Here is a 22,440-nt window from a genome sequence, read left to right on the forward strand (position 1 = left end):
GATTTTATCACACGTGTTGTCTCCATGCGCCTTCGATCAAATCCAAGACACAACAGTTTAACGTGCATCATACTCATTATTCACGTTTTGTACCATTCGCTGCGTCACGGACTTTGTACATTACAGCATACATCAGCTGAATTTTCCTCTTAATACGCAATGCCATTATACTTTGAATGACATAGCTTTTGTCTAAAGCACTTCCTTCTGATTGTACTCTCTTCAACAATGCATCACCTTACTCTGCGAACGCTGTATTCTAATCCCGCTTAGACGAGCGCAGCTGCCCGAGCAGCCCGAGATATCGGTCGTGTGCGATTCTGCTAGAAATTACTCGGGATTGGAATAGGATGCCGTCTTGAACGATGGCCTCAGTTAGTTTAACTCTCACATCAAAGATAACACACAAACGTTAATTGTTAAAACACTCAGGCTCTTCGCACGAGAGGAAAAACTTAACATTCCCACTGGCTCTGGGAACAAGATAATTAGTCACTCATCGTTTTCACACTCATTTCATGTTGGCAAAATGGATTTGTAAAGGGTTTTTTTTTTATTACAGGACTTATATGAAAACTTTAAATACATTACCCCTTATTTTTTAATTCATTTCAATTTCATTTCACATTCAGTGCTCAAGTAATCGTACATAAACGACAACAATATAAATAATAATAATGTATTTAATGGAGGAAAGCCTCGCTGTATCTCAACTCTTTTTCAGGAAATTCAATTAATGAGCGTTTGGCTTGCGGGAGATGTTGACAATTATTGTTCTGTACGTACAGATTTAACAATTAACTCCTGCAGTATCATCTGCTGGCTTCCTCATAGCCCAAGCCAACAACACTTAGGATTCCCATACGCTTCCTCCCTTCCAAGCGTTCACGATGCTCAACCCCGTTTAACTTTCAAGATCTGACAACAAGATTGGGTGCATTTAGTGTTCTTTGGTAATGGGCGCATTCTTGCGGATTTGGCCTTGTAGGCCTTAAAAGTAAGTCATTACTGTCACACGATCTCCGAGCTAAAGCTACGTTGTTTTATGTCATCGCATGCACTCACCCGTGCAATATGACGCCGCATCCCAGTCCGTGTCTTTGCACGCTTCTCTTTGATCGTCGAGCGCATGAGAACGCTGCGGGCTGCCGGCACTCGAGCCCTGAGAAGCGCACAGGTCATCGTCATCGTGAGCCATGGTCAATGCACCGACAAGCACAAATGCAAACCGACAAACAAGCATTGCCCTTGGCCAATCATCAGCCTGCTAACATCCGAGCTCCACAGCCACCAACTAAACGTTTTCTCAAACACAGCCTTGTAGATACCCAGAAGCGCCATCAACTCTAGCGACCCCGACATAAGTGGATGCGGTGAAACACAGACCGTAGAACGTCTATTGGTCCGTCGACTAAAGATACCGGAGCTACGTCAGAATGAAACTCTGGGAACAGATCATAGAAAGGAGATTGAGGAAGCTGGTGGATATTGGCGAGAGTCAGTTTGGATTAAGACAGGGAAGGTCATCAATGGATGCGATCTTTGCACTGAGAGTATTGATGGGGAAGTTCAGAGAGAAGAAACGGGCCCTGCACGTGGTGCTTATTGATCTAGAGAAAGCGTATTACAGGGTGCCTAGAGAGCTCATCTGGTGGTGTACGAGAAGAAGAGGTATTCCTCAGGTATATGTCCAGCTGATCCAGGATATGTATGGAGGAGGGAAGATGCACGTGCAAAGCAGCTGTGCGGTGTCGGAGAGCTTTCAAGTCAAAGCGGGAGTGAAGCAAGGTTCCGCCCTGAGCCCCTTCCTTTTCATCCTGGTGCTGGACACACTCACGAGAGATATTCAGAGGGAGCCCCCCTGGTGTATGCTGTTTGCAGACGACATTGTGCAGAGGGGTAGTGGAAGTTGATTTGAAGATCTGGGTGCAAAAGGATGAAGCGAATGGGTTGAGGATCGGTCGGACAAAGACTGAGTATATGGTGACAATTTCAGTGGAAATAATGCAGGAGGATTGCAAATTTGGAAGTGACCAGTCAATGAAGACGAACAAGTTTAAGTACCTGGGTACAACTATGTGTGCTGATGGAGCACTAGAAGGATAGATGAGAACAAGACAAAGGGCTGGATAACTGAAATGGCGAGAGATGACTGGTGTGGTGTGCGATAAGACGGTCCCAGTTTGGTTGAAGGGAAAAGTGTACAAGACGGTGGTGAGAGCGGGTGTTGTTGTTGATTGCCGGGGCACTAGAAAGAGGGACCAAGCTATGGCAGTCACAGAGATGAGGATGTCGCGGTGAATGTTGGATTTAAAAAGGAAGGACAGGGTGAGCAAAGAAGAAGTGAGAGGAAGACTCAAGGTGGTAGAAATCACAGAGAAGATGAGAGAGAAAAGACTGGTGTGGTTCGGTCATGTGGCGAGACAACAGGAAAATCATGTGGGTTAGAAGGTGCAAGTGATGCAAGTGGAAGGAAAGAGATCAAGTTGAAGGCAGAACAGGTGGGGGGGGGGGGGGGAGCGATGTTGTTCGATTGGACACGGTGGCCCGAGGAGCGGAAAGAGAGATGGCGCAGGACAGGGCAGCGTGCAGAAGGTTGGCGAGGACAGTGGAACACCCCACATGAGTGGGACAAACGCGTGGAAGAAGAAGAAGAAGCTACATCAGAATCTCAATATTTATTCATATCGGAGGAATCCAAGAGCTATAAAGCTCTTTTTCACAGATGTCCAGGATGTGCCCAATACTGGAAAAAAACCTAACTGTGGTGGCAGAACAGGAGAAGAAGACATTTCTCCTGTCACACCACTCAGCCAATGGTAACGAGGAGCTACAAGTTGGTTGAGCAGTGTAATGAGAGGATTTTAAATTAACATTCGTGTGCACATGCACATGTGTGCAGCCCTTAATCAATCCACTGCTGGATGACGGCAGAACTTGACGGTTATTGGACCACGCCCCACCACGCTGATCAGCATGAGTTGGTGAAGGTGGGGATCAGACATGACAGCATAGTATAGTACAACAGATTTTTCTGCACAACCCTCTGCTGCCCACAATGTAGCCCCGCAACAGACTTTATGCATTGCCTATCCAAACGCTATCCAGGCCGAAACCTACTTATCTTCCGAGATCGGAGGAAATCAGTCGTCCGCACTCTGGATGGTTTGGTGATAAGGTATGGAACAGAAGACGCAGTTATATTTTCCCATCCACTTACCCGAACTGATGGGGCAATAACGTCCACCCCCAGTTGTCCATTCACAGGCAGGTGCATCAAATTTTCTTTGAACTCATCTTCATCCAACCCTCCAGGGTTAACTGCAATTAAAAATACATTTAAAACATTATAGTGTATTGCAAATGTGTTAATTTAAACCATATAATGATTCATTCACCTAATGTTTAAGATGTTCTCTGGTCAGGTGGTTCAGTGGCAAGAGTTCAAATCCTGGTTGGGAGGAGTAGGGGGGTCAACAGTTATTGTCCTATGGATGGACTTGCCCCCACCACAGGAATGTGGAACTTGTGCCACTGGCTCAGGGCTGTGAACAGGAGAGCAGCACTGACGCAATGCTCATTTAAGCAATCACTTGTGACTTTTGTTAATTAAAGACAAAATTCGGCTTGCGAGAGCATGGAAATAATTCTACACCGAGCATCGTTACTTCTGACACCAGACCGATATTGATTAGCGGCATTCTCCCCAAGCATGCAAGTTACCATCTCTCACTGACCAATGATTGTCTTCTTGCAAACCAAGAATATCCAAATTCTACTGACAGATATAAGCCACCTTTGTCTTAAGTGCACATTTGCATATGTCAGCCGAACGATAAGCATACAAATATCAAAACTTCAAAAGCTGGTGCAACGCTGCTGAGACAGATGAAAGCCACATACCGGTGGTGACTGTCGTCTCCTTGCCACCATGCCCACACCGACTACCATGGGCAAAGATCACGTGCCCGTCCGCCGGCACACAGACAATTTCCCGCAGCGCATCGTTTCGCCGGCTGGCAGCGTGCGACGCCTCTCGCCCAGCTCTTGCCGGCGGCGCCGCCGGCTCTGCCCGTGCCACCGCGGCGGTGGAGGTGCTGCGCGCCAGCACGCGGCTCGCCGTGGAGCTCTGTGAGCTCGAGCTGAATGCGTGGCTGCTGCGGCTGTCTCCTTCGATGGTCAGGATGGACGGCGAGGAGCAGCAGGGCAGGAGGGATTCGGCGGAGCGAGGAATCGCGCCCGTCGCCTGCAACGTAGCGGACGGCGGCTCGGACACTTGCGCCAGATCCATGCACGGTGGATGCGTGCTACGACAGCTGTCGCAGCAGGGCACGACAGGCAGAGAATAACAGCTGACACACACACACATAAGACAATCGTTACATTTGAGTAGAAGTAGGAGTTTATTTACTTGCAGATAAGAGCCTGTTGGAGGTGGATCAGCGGCGCAGTGATTACCGCACTGCACTATGAATCCAACGGCCTGAGTTAAATTTCCATTCACGTCAAGCACCAATGGCGAGTGCTATCTGAACTGTTCATGAACCGCCCCTTTACCAACATGCACAGATTGGCAATCTCCATGACTGATCGAACATGGGGAGGACTTCATTCAGAGGTGGACTGACGTAATGTACAGTGCTATGGTGGGACAAAGATGGATTAACATTGGAGGAAAATGATGGTTGCGTATGGAGACAGGGAAGTCAAGAGCAAGTGGTGGGTAGACAGGAATGAAAAAAGGAGGAGCAAATTCAGACACCAGCATTCCATTCCTAATTTAATGAACATTTTCTGAGAAATAAGAGCAGAGTTGTTCACACTTGGCAACTGGCGTGGTAGCGGGGAAAGAGGGGTACTGGAGATGCACGAGGAGGTTGGCGGTGCTGAAATGTATTTTAAGAGTTTCCAGCAACATTGGTGAGCAAAGCCAAGTACCGTGTCTTTCTGTGTGATCTAAATCACCTTGTCAAACAGTAGCACATCGTTATGTTGTTGATGATAATAACCACGGTGCTCATGGTGATGGTCAAAAATGGCCATGGTGATGATTACAATCACTGTAAGGATGACAGGTGATGATAACCATGATGATGGCCAGTACTATATGTGATTGCATTCAAGTTAACCACACTCATATCACCTTAGTAATCAACAGCACTTTCGACGACAATAATCATGATGACAATGATCGTGGTGATGTAAAGATGTTTCTGGGATTGAAAATTCAGGTTTTGATGATGATGGTGGTGATGATCAATCTGATGATTGTCGTGATAATTGCGATGTTGGTAATATTCTGCTGCTGATAACGATGATAAATATCGTGTCGATGACAACAATAATTGAAATACTCTTCATAAAAAAAAACAATCATGGTGTAGTGACATCGCTGGATGTCACGGTGTGAGGCTGGCCTGGGAGAGGCACGGCGTGCCATGCAGTGACATCGCGGACACCACTGAATGTGGATGCAGTATCGGCCCTAGCGGGGCTCGGGGAGCACTGACTGACAGTGATAGAGGGCACCACACTCTGCGTGCAGTGCCAGGATAGGGTGCGAGAGTGCCGGCCACGGAACGGGGTTGCAAGGGGCCATGGCACTCTGGTTGACCCCGGAGGACACGTGACCGGAGGTGTCTACCCGGGGACCCCCAAAGGGGGGCTGGGGTGACCACGTGTCCAGGTGGAGATCTTCCTCGAGGATTCCACAAGGGGGTCGTGGCCAGGGGCGGAGCGAGCCCCACCACAGGGATGGTAGAAGCCGGGTCCCCCCAGTGGGACCGGCGCTGTTGTGATCCTGAAGAAACCTTCGTCTGCGGTCTACAGAAGTCTCCAACACGTGGACCTGGGCCCAAGCTGTGGGCCGGTGCGTTATAGCCAGTTGCAGTGAGATTCGTGTAGTTAGCCTGGTGGTTCACCACCACAGTTTGTTAACTGGTTGAGGGGCAGTCACCCCTTTGTGTTGGTAATAAACACATTCCTGCGGAGGGAGCTGGTAGGGACGTTGGGTTGCTCGGCCAATGGCCAGGGTCAACGGCGGCGTGGTGTATTCCGCAAATATGCCCGACTGTGAGGGCGGGCACAAGCCGGCGTGAGTAGGTTAAACGTTGAGTTTTATAAGGGCACCACGGGGTGACCAGCCCCTCCCCACCCAGCCCCACCCCTCCCATTTTTTGATGCACGACGGACGGACACAATAATCCCCTGTGGGCTGGTGTAACCAGGAGGTTCCTACCAGTAATAATAATACAGTACACGTGTTGCCTCCAAGAGTAGGTCCGAGTCTCCGTTTGAGCCCACTACAATGGCGATGATGACGCTGAATATTACCGCTGACCATGGTAACGATGACGGAGGGGATTATTGCGTTGATAAAGATGAACATATTGATCGTGACGACGTTGGCAGCGATGATAATAACCGTTGTAACGATGCCGAGTAAGATTACCACGAACACGATCATAATGAATGAATAATCCTGGTGATGTTGGTAAAGATGATGATTGTGACTTGCAATAAAGAATGATTGTGACATAACCACCACCATCATCACATTTTCTACAGAGGTGGTGATGGTGATCAGCACCGCTGCTGTCGCGGTGCTGATCACGACCAGTGACTGATCATTGCATCGATGGCCCACAACGAACGTGTCCACACAACATGCTAACCAACCACAACCATGCCCGCCACCACAAAGACAAAGATCCCCCGTGTAGCCTTCACAGATTTCGATTTAAAGCTTTCGTGACTGCAGGGATTCATCTTCTTGGTTCTTTCGGTAAAGTCACGTAACTTTACCGAAAGAACCAAGAAGACCTTCACAGAGTGTTGGGGCAAGTGCTGTTAGAGAGGGGGGTGGCCAGCACCACGACCGGCCGCCTTTGTCTCCCTTGTGGGAAAATGTACACATCGCACCAGGTACTCATTTGAGGCCGAGTCGACTTAGGCGGAGGCCCAGGACCGGCTGAGATCATCGTCACCGGTGTTGGTGGCTCCGAGCGGGAATCGAACTTGGGTCGCCGGGTTCGGAGGGCGCTAACCGCTGCACCACCGCTCCCCTGCCCGCCACCACCATAACAACCACCGCAACAACCACCACCACCATAACAACCACCACAACAACCACCACAACAACCACCACCACCACCACCACAACAACCACCAACACCATAACCACAAGAACCACTACCACCACAACAACCACCACCACAACAACCACCAACACCATAACCACAAGAACAACTACCACCACAACAATCACCACCACCACAACAACCAACACCACAATCACCACCACCATAACAACAACCACCACCACACCGCCACTAAACATCCCAACACCCGCGGTGACCACTCGGGAGCGGCAGAACGCGCGGCGCCACCGACGAGCCGAGCCGGCATGGGGGGCCCCAAGGGCCCCCCACGGGGCTGCGTCCGGCATCGAACCCCCACACACCCCCACCCCCCCACACACCCCCTCCCCCACGAAACGCCCCGGCGGCCCCGAGGCGCGGGAGGGCGCACGAAGTTGTCTCGCTCACCCCCAGCACCACCACCATCATCAACAACATCAACAACAAAGTCCCCTCACCGGGCAGACCGATCGATGTAGAGAGTCGAGGGGTCTCGTCGGCTGCTCACGACGTCGAGGGGGGTGGTGGAGGTGGTGGAGGTGGTCCTCGATGCCGTCCCGTGTAGCCAGAGGCTGCCTCGAACACGAAGACGACGACGCGGGTCGCACTCCGCCTCCCTCGCCCCGGGGGCTCTCGGCGCGCCGACGACGGCGGCGGCGATGTCAGCTCGGAGGGATAAAAACCCTCGAGATTAACGACGAGCGGCCGGTCCAACGATTTGATGATCGATAAACGGCGCGCGATGATGTTGTTCGCGATTGTTTGTCGGCGGCTGTCCGAAAGACCAACGCGGGGTGTAAACGCCGCGTTCTTGCCGAGGTGCGTACGGCGTACAGCCGTTTAGCAAAAAATCGACGGGAAAGATGAACACAACTTGTATCCCCTTTAGCAGGCTGTGTTGCACCCGCGGCTGATGTTTGCACTCGCTGTGTTTATAAATACGACTTAAATAGAATATCGCGTCCAATATATTCCAAAGCTAAAATGTGTGTGGACCTGGAGGTAAAACCTCTGATCTGGTCACGCGGCCCCCTCCCCAACCCCCCAAGCCCCTCCCCTCACTCCCCCAAGCCCCGCCCCTCACTCCCGCTCTTGCCCCGCCCCTACCCCGCGACCAACGGCTGGGATCGGAACGCAAAACGCGATGCACCGGGCGGTGCAGGTCGCAAAATATCGTTCCGGATACGTGACGTACACGGGTTTTTCTTTTGCAGGGAGGTCTTTCATCTTAATTACGGCGCGGAAAAATTAAGAGGGATTATTGGTTTACATTTGCAAGGCGTGGCGGGTGAGAATAAATGTTAATAAACGCGCCCGCAGTGCGTGAGTTTATATCTCGTGGAGCCTAGCGACCGATTGTTGCCGCACGGGCACGGAAAGGGCACTCGCACTCGCGAATACGGCATCCGCGAAATTGACGCCAATTTCGATTACATTTTTTTTAAAGCAATTGTTTGCAAACAAGGCGAGGTTTTATTTGCGCTATAATAATACCGCGTTATCTTGTTTGTTGCCCCCAACGCATCTGTCGCCGCGCTTAATTGAAGCGCAGTTCGTGTTTATTTGTTGGTGGGGGCGGTCTCACGGTGGCGAATCTGCGTGGCTGCGAATAAGTCGCCGGCGTCCGCCTTAGCGGAGGTCACGTGGTGACAACGTCCCCCCCCCACACACACACCACGGCCGCGTGTAGTTTTTATTTCGCCGTCTTTGCGCGACTTGAACTCGACTGGAATTCACTTTTTTTTAGATTTTTCCTGCTGGAATCGAGTTCCACACCTCGCGGGCACTGCAACCGCTGGCGACGAGCACGACGCCGAACGACCACGCTGCGAGCGCAAGCAGATAGGCGCCGGGGTTCGTGTGTAGGAGCTGCCCCGTGACCTCTCCCCAAGGTTCTATCTCCGCTGTACGGCCCACGGTCTCTGCCGCCTCGCGTAGTGGCGGGAGGGGGGGGGGAGATTCCACTGCTGCTCAGTAGAAAAAACAGGCGCCCGCCCTGGGAATGGGGAATTTCCACCACTGGCTTGGGACTGTGATGAGATGAGGCCCGTGTGGGTAGAGAGGCTCGCAGGCTGCACAACATCGGTGCCTCGGGGTGGGAAGACGTCGTGGTTATTCGGTCTCTGTGAGCCTGGAGACCCGGTGGCCTTGTCGCGTGGTTGGCACGGGCCCGATTGCAAGCGATTCATGTCGCATCTTCGGAGACCCATGTCTAGGCCCTGTTGGCCACAGTGCAGTTGCACCGCCTGCACCCCCGATCGCGATAGTCATAAACGGTAATGGGTGCAGTCCGTTACCCCATTGATGATGGTTATTACAGTTAAACTCCGAAGCCGGCTCTGTACAGCTGAAAGTTGAAAGCGCAGACTTGTCAGGATATAGGCAACGGGAAGGGCATTTTTGTTTTGAACGGAACCTCGTTCTCAAAACGTCAAATCGGTGTTGATACAGATTTATGTTCAGACTGAACAAGTTGAGTTTCCCCATCAGCGCGAGGTGTTTGCCAGTTATGAAATGTGGACGCTGCATTCTGTGCATGTTATGCAAGAACAAAGATTAACTTGGGGATTTTGAGAGGAGCAACATTAAGATGTGAAACCAAAGCGCGTTTTGTGACGTATGGTGTATATATAATGTCATACTTTATATCTTGATGTAACCGGCAGGGAATTGGGGCATTATTTTTAAATCCTTTATATTAAGTTCACTTGCGCGCTTACGACCGTGCAAATCTTTCGGTCGTTTTTTAACCAACTTCCCGTGATCCAATCGAGCTGACATTTTCCACACAGACTCGTTGTGCGTGACAATTAATGTTCGTGAAAAATTTTTCCCAAAATGTTACACTTTTTAGGACAAAAATATTATAGTTAATTACCAATTGCTTAATGGTGCCATGCAATCATCTGACCCATAGGTGGCAGCCATCTCAAGCCAGAGGACGAGAGGACTCTAGCCGCCACGCATATAAAGGATTTATAGTGAAAAACTTTGTTTTTACGGGTTATACTTGTTAATCAAAATGTCAAATGATTCCACGTTGTGTGTCTGTAGAATAAGATCGTCAGGCAGACATGGCTGCCCAGGTTACAGAGGCCGACCAAATCAAGCAGGTGAGTCTAACTAGCAGCGAGCGCACGTGCCAACGTGGGGTTGCATGTAGGGGTCGGCACGGTTTGGCTCAAACCACCAAACCGCGGTTTGAACCGAACCAAATCGGTTTGGTTTGGCTCTGTTTGAACTGGTTCGGTTTGGTTTGGGGCTACGAAAACCGACTCGGTTTGGCTCGGACAGGGTGGAACCGGCTCAAACTAGTTTGGTTCAAGCCAACTTAAGAGGTTTGGTTTAGCTTAGTTTGGTTTGGTTTTGGTTTGGTTTGGTTCAGTTGTCGCTGGTTTGGTTTGGATTGCTCAATTTGAAACCAGTTTGAGTCGGTTCAAACCGTGCCGACCCCTAGTTGCATGCAAGTGGCGTGTTGCAGCCAGGTTGATGTAACTGGTAAAGGTGCAGCCCTGCAGATTTTGAGAGCCCCCTCTATAGGGTGTATTGGCCTACTATTCCATACTGATCTTGAATTTGGAGCTTCCATACTGACCAAACGTATTGTAAGAGATTGGACCACACACGACCTGCCGGTCGGCCAACTATGGTGTACCCATTTCAACTATTAAAACTGAAACTATAGTTTTAAGTCCCACTGAACTATATAGCTATTTATCAGAAACTACCTGGCCATAAATGAAAGCCCAATGAAGTTGCTTATCAAGTGGAAATTTATAGCAAGCCAAATATTCTAAACGCATGTTTCTAAATGTGGAGGGAAAAACCAGAGGACCCGAAGAAAAATCCATGCGACCACAGGAAGAGCATGCAAACTCCAAGTATACAGGCTTCATAGTGAGGTTCTAAACCACGACCTCCTGGATTCCAGGCGAGATAGTCAATATCTTGCTACCAATTGGCTCAAAATGACATGTATACTGCTGGAAGGGTAGGTGGGGGGGGGATTTATAGAAACGTTTCTCAAAGTTGCAACTGCCGTTCCAGAAGATCTGGATTGCACGTCCAGTGTGCCAATCACTTAAGTATTCCTTTGATGTATTATTTTTTAAAAATCGTATTGGACTATTTTAAGTCAAAGTTGTAATGTAACATAATGCAAGTTTGAATTGTAATCAGAATAACTGAATAACCTCAAAATATTGTTTTATAAGTAGAGCTTAAGGCGATTGTTGTAATGTTCGTGGAGCTGACAGCTACTCTCCCCACAGTTCAAGGACTTCCTGGGCTCGTATAACAAGCTGTCAGAGCTGTGCTTCATGGACTGTGTGAAGGACTTCACGGTGCGGAAGGTGCTGGATGAAGAGGTAGAGCTTCACTGCCACTTGCTGACAAAACCAGTTTATCAACTGAACCTTATGGCACGACCCCGGGGTCCCGAATAAACGGAAGTCAAAATCTTAAATCATTTATTGCGACTCGTCCCACCGCGCACATAAACGCCGCGACCCACCAGAAATCAATCATCTCGTTTCTTCACCAAGCACCCGTCGTTGCCAAAATTTCCGTAGTCATGAACAAAACTTTGATTAGCGCATCGTGTAGAGCTCGTCGAGAGGAAAATAAAATGACGTCGCAACATAGTTTATGCGAGAGCCCGGGGCTTATGTTCAACTGACTAAAGAATAAACTTTGCGATAAAACATCTCCATTAATGTGAACATTCATGACCATATAAAATTGAACAATGTCCTGCAGCAGTAAAACTAGAAAATATTAACTTCAACTTGGCCCAACATAATTCAGCTGAAAAGCACTCATTGAAGGATTTTATGGTTTTAATCAGCTGTGGAGAATGCGACAAATGTTGCTATGTCACTGTACATGTAGGTGAATGTTTTTTTAAAGCATGTCACAATTCACCATCCAGGTTTATGATAAATTGTCACAATTTAGGGTTGTGATAAAAACACATTTAATATCATTTTTTTCCTCTGGTGTCGTTTTATTCACTCCATTATACTACATTGCACAATGTGGCCTACATGTGTTTTGCTCAAATGAAAAATGTATCTTGAGATTCACGTTTCAACACGAATGAATGCACCATTTCATGCCTTCTTGCTGATCACTTTCTCACATGTCCAGAACAACTGCACGGAGACCTGCATGCAGAAATATTTGAAGATGACGCAGAGAATCTCGCAGCGCTTCCAGGAGTACCACATCCAGCAGAACGAGGCCCTGGCCGCTCGCGCAGGCCTCATCGTCCAGCCCAAGATGTGAGCCGAGCGCCAAGGGGCCACTTCGCCATAACGTGACAAAGGGGCCAAAAGCTACTGTGCGCAGCACTGGTTCTTCGCACAGACACGTCTGCATTGTGGTTAACGAGTCTGGAGGATCACGTTGCCCAAATAAGTGTGTTTCTTATTTTTTAAGAGATTTTTGGAAACAGGATTTATGCCTATCCAAGCATTGGGCTTAAATGCTGCCATAACCCAGAGCATGTGCTTTTCATCCATGTTGGCTTTAAAAAGCAAGATCCTGTTGTTTTTTAAGAAAATGTACATTAGACATCCCTACTGTGTAAAGGATGTGGATGCACTTAGGACTGTATTTGTAATACAGGAGTTAATATGGGGGAGCTTTGTCACCTTGCCTCTCTATTGATGAAAGGATTCAAGAAATCATTTTTGCATGCATAACCAATATTCTGTATTGTTGTGAACATGTTGAGCTGTGGCTTAATAAAATAATGTAACAAATTGTCTTGTAAATAAAACATTTTATTTACTTAAACCACCACCAACAAAGGAAACTGGAGTCAAAGTTTCATCTGAAAGTCTGCACATTTGTAACAATGACAATTATATAAAGGCTCTGGAAAGGTTAGGTTCATGCACATTAATGAATGCAATACAAAAGCAAAAAAAGCGTAGCACTGTCCAGCAATATAGTTTGGTATAAACTGGAGTTATCAGGGAGTAGCTAGATGGTGAAAATTTGAACCTAAACAACAATCACTCCACGTCCTCTTCTTCCACCTCCTGCAGCGTGGAGCGTGAAACGATCCTCTGAAATACAAATCGGCAAAAATCAGACTTGACATCCACGGTATACTGCAGAGAGGAAATTGTGCCATAGAAATGCTGCAGATGCTCCTGGTGCAAGTCAAAGTGAGGCACCTGTCCAATGGTGGGCAGCTTCTGCAGCAGCATCTGGAAGACCGGTGGCGGCAGCGTCTGCTGCAGCACCTGCAGCAGCTGCTGGGGCTGGCCGCACACTGCCACCGCATTGGTCAGGTGCTCAACTCCCTGTTCAAACTCGCCTGCACACAGGGCACACAATGCTCCGAATGAGATAGTCTTCAGACCCACAGCCACTGAACAGCTAAACCTGAGCACAAAAACTTGGTGAATTTTTAAGAGTCTTTTCAACCTCAATTTTGGCGGTTGAATCCCACCTTTGACATGTTTGGAAAATAAATTAAGTTGGAACATGTACGAGTTGATTCAGGCCAAAAGTTTTAGAGAAAATGTTAGCATAATATGCCACAAGAAAACGTTCAGCACTCGATGCCAGACAAATGTAGGTCAGCCGGTGTTGAGTTTGTTGCCCGTCCAGTTAAAATGGGAAACAACTTCCTGGGCCCTATAAATGGCTCTGCTGCCAAGGAAACACCAGCCCTAATTTAGCCCCTCAAGAGTACACTGCGTTTATAGCAGTGGCTGTGTGTGCAGTCTGGCCCTTCTCCCACGCATGCATACCCTGTGACAGCATCTCCTCGCCAAGCTGGATCTCCTGAAGGAAGAACTTCTGCACGGCCTCAGTATCCTTAATGTCCGGCAACTGCACGGGGGAGATGAGAAGCGTCAGAGCCTCATTACAGCACGTCGTGTAGGAGCTCACTCATACCATGGCGCACTTAGGTTCATTACTAACGCAAGGTTACTAATTCACCATTGCGAATTTTATAACATGAAGTGGTCTTCCCTTCATGCTAGAAGGCTTAAACACTGGTACATATTTGTGTATAAGGCAGTACTTGGCCTACTCCCTACATATCTTTGTTCACAGCTAACAAAAACATCAACCTACAGCCTCCGTTCTCAGTCAGTGCTCTCTTTAACAGTTCCTAGGGCAAGGACTAAAATGGGGAAACAATCATTTACCTATCATGCTCCTTTGGTCCTGGAATGAATTCCAAAGATTTTAAAACTGGAGGAGAGGGTATCATTGTTTGATTTCAAAGCTCCGATAGAAGAACATGTCATTGACCATTGTAATTGTTAAAAAAAACTATTGTACTTTTGCATATTGTGTGTGTACGTGTGGTGATTTTTTTAAAACGAAAAAGTTCCCCCCATGGTCTGGAACCGACTCTTCCCCCTGTTCAAGTCCAGGCTCAAGTTTCCTTTTTCAACTTTGGCTATGTCTGAATTACCTCTCTGGAAAATAGGAATGCGCCCCCATTTTTTGACAGCTTATTGAGACGCAGTCACATTTAGGTGCTATGTAAATCCAAACTGTAACTGGCCATAGGCAATTACTGTTGTCTTGGACAGTATCACGAATGGCCTTGAGTTCATTAGTTGAATATTTTCATTTAATGTCCATTATAAATCAGTTTGGTTGTCTGACGTGAAAATAGTGACATTTTAATTAAACATATATAGGTTAATATTTCATGCAGAAATAAACATTGGAAAAAAGTTGATGTTTGCACTGCTTTAATAGAAACGTGTTAAACGTAGAAATACAATAATTCACAATCCAATAACCAGTGAATCCCTGCCATGTATGGATAATTGTCGGTTCACAACTGTTTCCATAGTTCGCGGTACAGGGCGCAACGTGGGAGATAAGACATTTTTTTTATTTGGTGATATTAATTTTATTCATTTCGTTTTGCTTCTGCAGACTAGCTGTGCTCACGTGATGTTGAATCCAACACTTTTTTTTATATTAGACTGAACATCAAGTAAAGAAAACGCAAAAATATTTTTTATATAAACCTATATGGTGCAAATTTGCACAATTTGAGTCTTTGATATGGTCTGGCTTCTACGATATGCCACAGATTACAGGATCAGCAGTATGGTCCTGCCATATTAACGCGGATTACTGCATTTCTGCTCTCATTCATTGTTGTTCTTTGTGTCACATTGATCTGACCAAATACTGTATATGGCATTAGGAACCCCTCCACCACAATCACGAACCAACATTCTGAGAAAACCTACGTATTAAGTTGCGTTAATGTACAATGTGTAAGACATACAATTATCTGTGCGCTGGAAGTGGCTTGCTTCTGCTTTCTTCGCCCTGTAAACAACAAAGTCGCATCAACCTCCTTGATTTACAATGCAGCAGCAGCAGCAGCAATACACAACTTCAAGTTACACAGCATCAACAATGCAGTCGCATGCCAAGACGCGCCGCACAAATGAAAGCTACGTGGGGGTAGAAGCGGCGGGGAATCTCGGGGACAGTTCGAGGCCGTTCTCATTTTTCTACGGCTCCCCACCTTCGCCGACACGCACTGGTGAAGTAGGTCAAACGACCGCCAACGCGCACGGCTTCTGCCGTGCATCCTCCAACATGTTACATTATACGCAACACGGTTTATTTGCAAGTCTCCTCACCGATGCACCACGTGAAAGACTGCAATGGCTATGAAAGGGGACAGACAACGAAACGTCGTTCCACGTGTGGGTGGTTGGTGGTGGTAATGATGATGATGGTGATGATGGTGATGATGGTGGTGATGATGATGGTGGTGACGATGATGATGGTGATGATGATGATGGTGTTGATGATGATGGTGGTGATGGTGGTGGTGATGATAATGGTGGTGGTGATGATGATGATGGTGGTGGTGATGGTAATGGTGATGATGGTGATGGTAGTGGTGGTGGTGGTGATGGTGGTAGTGGTGGTGGTAGTGGTGGTGGTGATGATGATGATGGTGGGAGGGAGATTCTTGGGTTTCGACGGGAGAGCGTCGGGCTCTTAGAGGTCACGCTTCCCAGGCGGCCCCTTCACGCGATTCCGCGGCGGAGAGCGGCGCTCGACGTCCGCGCGATGTCTCCTCCTCGTTAGTTAACGAAGGCGCCCGGCTTGTTAGCAAGCCGAGACGAGGCCCCCCCGCGTGAACGAATCGCGTCCTCTCATCGCGAGCCGAGGCGACGAAACGCGAGAAAAGTCTGCTAAAGCAGCACACCGTTTCGACCATTCGGCATTTAAACGCAAACATGAATCACTCGCTTACTTACAAATCATTCAGCAATACAAAAAATAAACTTGCTGGATTGGGGTGAATGGTGGTGGTGGGGCAGGGCCGAAGATAGCCCCCCATCCCGGCCTAGCGGATCCTGCCGGGGGAGAGGCACTGACCCCCGGCACAATTTCTATCCGAGTCCTGGTGTCCTCGCAGAGGCCTCAGCAGTGGCTCTCACAGAGGGGGGAGGAGAGGGGTAAACTCACTCTCTCGCAGCTTCTTTTTGAAGTCGGGGTCGCTGCGTCGCTTTCTGTCGAAGTAGACGCAGTATCCTATGAAGACGGCGCCGCAGATGCCGGCCGTGATGGCCCCGGTGCGAGACGCAATCATGGCCACGGGTAGCCGGAGAGACGAGTGGTGGGAAGAGGGAATCGATTCGTTTGCCGGCCTCAACGTGACCCGCGAATCGATCCAACTGCGTCGAACCCAATTAATTGTGTTAGGAGGTATCGGGACGGTTCGATCGAGGGCCCTTGCCAATAAGTGGTCCAAAAAGCATTTTCTTCCATAATTGGGGGGGAGGGGGGTGTTAGATCGCGTAAATGACGTTAAACCCACCACAGCTATTTAGTAAGGTTTGTTACGTAAACAGAACGTGATTACTACCGGCATCATCAGGCGGCAGACAGATTTGTCATTTTCTTCTCCAGCCTGATGCGATCCACAATAGCGTCGGCCTTCCACGATGCATGTTGTACGTCGCCAACGGTACTAATCGGAAGGGGCAGGGGAAGGACAACAAACTAAAGACAGAACAGTTATAAAGAGATGGACTTTCAATCTAGACCATTTACAACTGCGGAGCTCCGAGAGGCTTCCTAACATATCGAGGAGCGTTCCAGACGGCAACATCTGAAAGCGCTCGATACCTGGCCAGAAGCCGCTGCGAGGATGATTCGGAGTTCGCGGTCATCAGTGGCCCAACAGGCCGAGATCCACAGTCACATCGGTCTGGAAAGCCAATTGGCCGATGGACTAAGGGATCGTCCATAAATGACGTCACGTACCTAGGGGGGGTCAGACCTTTGTGACGATGTGCGACGAGGGGGGTGGGGGAGAAATGTGACGTCACATCAAAATGCGCAACTTTAAATAAATATAGACAACACGTTCTACTTAATGAAATAGACTTTTTAATAAATGTTTTCTCCTACAACATCAGAGTGCAGCGCCACATTAAATACGCACTACAATGACAATTGTTTAAAGCGATTTGAAGCATGTTTTATTTTGGGGAGGGGCAGCTTTGTGACGTCATATTTGAGGGGGGGTCTGACTTTTTGTGACGCCGTGTGACGAGGGGGGGGGGTCAAAAATCGTCCAAAATCCCGTGACATCATTTATGGACGGCTCCTAAAACGCTGGACAGAATGTCTTTATCGTGCGGACAGAATGGAGTCAGGTTTCTCGAGCAGTGCCTTCCACTCCCAGACAATCGATACTTTCGGCAGATGCACACCTTCGGAATTACATTGAGACAAAAGAACACGTGGATTTATATTATGGCGGATGGTCGAGACTAACGACAGAGTATGTTGAATTTCTTTAGCAACCGTGCTAATTGGAGGTGCGAGGGAAGGACAAGACAAAATGCAGTTCTAACGAAATGAGATTCCAATTTAGATTATATAAAAGTACATCGCGCCAGTGGTTTCCTAATATTGGAAGAGCGTTCCAGATGGCCGCAGTAGCGCATCTGAAAGCGCGTGATCAAAGTCACAGCAAGCGGAGCTAGAGCGATAAAATCAGCTCGTGTAGATGGGTGGTGCTACGTGGATTGTTGCATCACGAGTCGGAGACTTGAAAAAGACTTGGGAGTGTTTTTTTTCCAGCAGCGGATAAAGAATGGTTGATGCTCTTTAAAATACTTGCAGACGTATTAGCTCAATGGGCTTTTTTCCTGTTTGAAAATGTTAATGTATATACAGTACAGAAAAATGTTGTGCTTCTCATTCAATTAATCTAAATGCAACTATTCGAGATTTAAAAAATCAGTTATTCCAAACCTATCCAACCGCTGTCACTCAATTTAACGGGGTATTCAGGGAAACAAGAAAATTGGCCGGAAAGGTACAGAATTAAGAGCTAGTGCTTGGGGAGCAGCAGTAGAGGGTTGGGAATTCGAATACATTTTAAAATTGACAACCTCAAAAACACTTCACCAACGTTTGCAAGTGGAGTAGCTTTCAAGTTGTAACCACTTATATCAGTTATTATAAAACTACGCGCTGTTTTTTTTTATTTCACTACGGAGGCACATCACAATAATCTGCCTTGAGCGTGGTCTGAACTCGTGGTACAGTAACTTCAATTTGCTCTTTTGACATCCAAGTCTGAACATGGCAATGAGATTATCCGACTGTTATGCGACGCCGGCTCTTTCGAGTTTATTTAAAGACAAATCCTTTCATAAGCATGTGATTTGAGATTTTTTTTTCAACAGCAGCCAAAGCTGTGGTTTGGTAATTTGGGATATTTTTTTTGGCAGATAGCCTTCGTTTTGGGGCACTTTTGTTAAACGTTTCCAGATAACACTTATTTAAATATTTAACTGAGTATCCAATCACTATACAGCAAACTATATGCAAAGTCTTGATGACCAGCACAACACTGTTTAACCTTCAATTTCAAAAAGTGATAATTGCGGTAGAATCTTGCTTAGATATCTCAACAATTTATATTGCAGCGGTTGACCACTAAATCATATTGAATAAAAATAAACATTTCTCAATTCCACGTGCAATTAAATGTAATAATTTCATCGTGTAAAATCGCTCCACATTTTGGAGCATTTCTTGGGGCATTATGGTGAACACACGTTACAATAAACATTAATAAATAATTTTACTGTAAGTTGTTTATTACAAAAAATACATATTCATGTTCATGTACCCTTGCTAAGCTCTGCTGGATGACTTATGCTGAAATCAGTTTCTGTAAAACTGACTGGAAAGGTGACCACTGACCATTGACTTGAGGTCAGTAATTTTCTGCTGCAACTTGATACGAAGACTGAACACACAACAAAGAACATTTGATAGCTTTATATTTGTTGTGATATCATTCTTAATGTACAACACTGCACGGAAAAAAGGCAAAGGTAAATGACCGAACGTAATTCAACACTTGGTAGTCCACATGGATTCAGCAAGCATTGAAATTCTGGAAGTGAAAAGCAGGCAATACCAAGACATTTATATGAACATTATCACTGAAAATGTTTAGCTCAGCTCACTGAAGAAAACATAATTGCAAGAATTCTATACTGGAGATAAAGTGGGCATGAATTTTGTATTGCAAGCTTTCACTGCCAGGTAGTTTACGGTTGGGCTATGTACAACAATGAAAAAATACTGAAGATTGAAAAATAAAAATGTACAAGATGGGTTTGATGTTCATTAATTGACAATGCCAAAAAGCCAGCTCAATATACAGAGAAAAAACAAATACAAATTCACACAACACAAACTGGGTACAACTACAGCGATTAACTACTGGGCAGCACTATTTTGACATAGCTTTATTAAACAAAATCTTTATTAAACAAGCGCACAAATGTCAAATATGAGCCAAGAAAATGTTTTTGTTAAATTGATCCTTAAGTCCGAAAACACAGGTTAGGGCAGACTGTGAACCAAATTATAAGCAGGTCATTTGGCAGTGAATTGAATCTGAAATAAGTTAAGCAAAGAATAAGCAACTCGGGAACAGGAAGAAGGCAGTGGCCTGGAGGACTAAGGGGAACGGGGCAGCTTGGATTAAACAGATTAGCGGCTTACGACGAGACGCCTGTTCAGGAGAAAAAAAAACTATGGGACGAAAGAGGACTGCTCTGAGAACAGAAAAAAAACATTTTCATCACTTTGCAATAATTTTAAAATAGATAAAAAATACAAAACTCTTATTCGCCCATCTTATCTGAATAAATATACTCAAATCATCCAGCAACACACGTCTCTACATAAGAAACGTCTCAGGTTTAGAAACTCTTATAAACCTCTTAAATAGCGTCTTTGTCAAACAATTTTCAATTTTATTTTAATTTTATTTTTTTGTAAAAATAAAAAACAAAACTTTTGTTTTCATATAAAATGTAATTAAAGAGAAACAGTGTACTGTACTAACTGCTAAGCTAGTGCATTTTGCTAGCCATAATGCAAAAGACGAGCGTGAAGCGTCGATGCAGTACATTCCAACCTTTTCAGACAGATTCTTTCTGCTTTAAAAAGCTTTAAAACACCATATTGCAATATGAAAATGTCCCCAGTGGGATGTATTAGCACTTAGCAGTGAACTGTTTCTCTTGTGCCACAGAACAACAGTGGCTGCTGGTCAATACATCTCCCACCTAACATTCATTGTAAAGGAAGCTCACCCTATCTACTAAATATATCAACAAAAAACGGAATAGAGTTCGATTAAGTGCAATACTAGAAGCTCCTTACAAAACTGGCCCATGATAAGGTTGCCGGTGCATTTGCACCCTGGTGAAGACACCCTTATGAACAAGCTGCCAAAATTCCACAACAAAGTTTAGCTTTCATCCTAGACATTTACAATACGTTTCTTGTTAGAAATGCTGAAATCCTAAGGTTCACGTGAAACCGAGAGAGGTTAAAGTAAACACAGCGCACGAGTGATGCAGCAGGCTCAGAAAACTCCTTCCAAACCAGAAACCAACAGCTTCATCTAGATATATGAACACATTTCTCTGACAAAGTTCGTGCAAAGGAAATGGTAATAAAGCAAAATGGGCTCGCTCTATTACTGCCAAATGTATCAATTTAAATGCGAGCATCACCAATGTATGAAAATGCACAATTTGCAGAACTGTCACAGAATAAAGAAATGTAGTCTCAAAAAGAGCACCATTGTGCAACAAGATCAGCCGGAGATTTAGAACTACTTTCAATAGTAACAGCAGTAAAAAGAAACCAAAAAAGTGAAAAAATGAAATCCCTAAAATTTCTGAACGAGTCTTATACCAGAAGGGGCACTTTGTGCAGTGTTTGGCTCGTGTGAGCATGTGCTGGTTTCGAGGTCTGCATCCACTCTCGCTGTTTGGCAGAGGAAGCGGTGGTTTTGTTCCCCGACACTTTCTCACCCTCAGTCTCCACCTCTCTCCAATCTCGTCACCTTCTCTTCCCTCGTTAACAGGATTTCAGGATCACAGGACTGAATGCTTGTGGATGCGTGACAGCTGCCAGGATGCCGGGTGAGCAGGGCTGGTCACCTGCACTCCACCGGGACCGTGTTCTGGGCTGGAGACACAGAGCCCAGAGTCGACTCGGAGCCTGATCCAGAGGATGTCGCCGTCGTTGCTGTGGCTGTCGCATGCAAACACAAACAAGGCAGCTCCAATTGATACAATCGAATGTCTTGGGTGGCTGTGACATTACACATAGTGGTAAAATGAAATCGTATGATAAACAAAGTTTTTAGAACTGTGGCCACCTTTTCCTATTGCTGTATGCCTCCTATTCGCTGTACTCAAATTTGACAGATCAAACGGTCCTTCTATTGGTGACTAAACTAATCCTTTACTCGACCGTAGAATTACTTGGAATACTTTAGCATTAACTACTTACCAACTTCCAACCCCAAATCAAATAATATAAGAAAAGTCAAAAGCTTCAAATGCCCACATTAACAAATGACTGACCTTCCAAAAAAGGCTGAATGCATGTGGCTGTGAATTGAGTTTTAATTTAAATGTAAATTAAGTAAATATCTTATGATTTTATTCCAGTCTGTATGTTACATGTAAAGTTTCATTTGAAAAACTAAAACTGTATTTCAGAAAAGGGATTGTTATAATTGATGATATACAGGTTAATATAATAATCTGGACATTAAACACCAAGAGTCGTAATCACTTGCTGCCACTTACAGATGCAGCATTGTACGAAGCCTGTGCAAATACAGTACTGCCGTAGGCTAAGGTCCTTCAGTGAGCAGTGGAGGGGGGGGGGTGCAATGGTTCCACAAGCGTGCCACTGACTGCAACCCAGAAAGCGAAGT

General features: G+C 46.4%; 4 protein-coding genes across 13 annotated transcripts in view; 1 reads left to right on the forward strand and 3 right to left on the reverse strand.

Annotated features, from left to right (window-relative positions):
• KIAA0586 (KIAA0586 ortholog) overlaps positions 1-8,186 on the reverse strand; it is a 187,923-nt gene extending 179,737 nt beyond the window's left edge. For 4 of the 5 annotated variants that reach the window (XM_078858670.1, XM_078858671.1, XM_078858669.1 and 1 more), the window contains exons 1-4: positions 7,598-8,186; positions 3,904-4,352; positions 3,221-3,321; positions 1,066-1,162 (exon numbers count right to left, since the gene is read on the reverse strand). In XM_078858670.1, the coding sequence (XP_078714796.1) occupies positions 1,066-1,162; positions 3,221-3,321; positions 3,904-4,291 (586 nt within the window). In that variant the 5' untranslated portion in view covers positions 4,292-4,352; positions 7,598-8,186. The remainder of the gene's footprint in view (positions 1-1,065; positions 1,163-3,220; positions 3,322-3,903; positions 4,353-7,597) is intronic. The other variant, XM_078858668.1, reaches the window with a different exon arrangement.
• A 566-nt stretch (positions 8,187-8,752) lies between these two features.
• TIMM9 (translocase of inner mitochondrial membrane 9) lies at positions 8,753-12,859 on the forward strand. 3 transcript variants are annotated; one of them, XM_078858680.1, is made up of 4 exons: positions 8,753-9,045; positions 10,194-10,252; positions 11,411-11,506; positions 12,288-12,859. In XM_078858680.1, the coding sequence occupies exons 2-4, from the start codon at positions 10,214-10,216 to the stop codon at positions 12,423-12,425; spliced, it is 273 nt and encodes a 90-aa protein (XP_078714806.1). In that variant the 5' UTR covers positions 8,753-9,045; positions 10,194-10,213; the 3' UTR covers positions 12,426-12,859. The 3 variants fall into 3 exon arrangements, with proteins under 3 accessions (XP_078714806.1, XP_078714805.1, XP_078714804.1); XM_078858679.1 differs by having other exon boundaries at positions 8,755-8,993; XM_078858678.1 differs by having other exon boundaries at positions 8,756-9,031.
• Positions 12,860-12,904: 45 nt separating this feature from the next.
• LOC144933645 (mitochondrial import receptor subunit TOM20 homolog) lies at positions 12,905-16,800 on the reverse strand. Its single transcript, XM_078858677.1, has 5 exons — positions 16,626-16,800; positions 15,421-15,464; positions 13,907-13,988; positions 13,325-13,467; positions 12,905-13,213 (listed from the first exon to the last, which is right to left on the reverse strand). The coding sequence occupies exons 1-5, from the start codon at positions 16,747-16,749 to the stop codon at positions 13,160-13,162; spliced, it is 447 nt and encodes a 148-aa protein (XP_078714803.1). The 5' UTR covers positions 16,750-16,800; the 3' UTR covers positions 12,905-13,159.
• Positions 16,801-19,448: 2,648 nt separating this feature from the next.
• Positions 19,449-22,440, reverse strand: part of ARID4A (AT-rich interaction domain 4A) — a 35,650-nt gene continuing 32,658 nt past the window's right edge. For all 4 annotated transcript variants that reach the window (XM_078858675.1, XM_078858674.1, XM_078858676.1 and 1 more), the window contains exon 24: positions 19,449-21,746. In XM_078858675.1, coding sequence (XP_078714801.1) covers positions 21,649-21,746 — 98 coding nt within the window. In that variant the 3' untranslated portion in view covers positions 19,449-21,648. The remainder of the gene's footprint in view (positions 21,747-22,440) is intronic.

This window comes from Lampetra fluviatilis, chromosome 7 (genome assembly GCF_964198595.1).
Source record: "Lampetra fluviatilis chromosome 7, kcLamFluv1.1, whole genome shotgun sequence".
Taxonomy (NCBI): Eukaryota; Metazoa; Chordata; class Hyperoartia; order Petromyzontiformes; family Petromyzontidae; genus Lampetra; species Lampetra fluviatilis.

Bases quoted from the DNA above. Each gene is read 5' to 3' on its own strand.
- LOC144933645 (XM_078858677.1), bottom strand. From the start codon at position 16,749: ATGATTGCGTCTCGCACCGGGGCCATCACGGCCGGCATCTGCGGCGCC. The intron at 13,989-15,420 runs GTATGTCTTACA...TCCCCCGTGCAG, and splicing joins CTTCCAGCGCACAGATAATT to TTGCCGGACATTAAGGATAC. The intron at 13,214-13,324 runs GTGCCTCACTTT...TTTGTATTTCAG, and splicing joins AGCTGCCCACCATTGGACAG to AGGATCGTTTCACGCTCCAC.
- TIMM9 (XM_078858680.1), top strand. From the start codon at position 10,214: ATGGCTGCCCAGGTTACAGAGGCCGACCAAATCAAGCAG. The intron at 10,253-11,410 runs GTGAGTCTAACT...CTCTCCCCACAG, and splicing joins AGGCCGACCAAATCAAGCAG to TTCAAGGACTTCCTGGGCTC. The intron at 11,507-12,287 runs GTAGAGCTTCAC...TCACATGTCCAG, and splicing joins GGAAGGTGCTGGATGAAGAG to AACAACTGCACGGAGACCTG.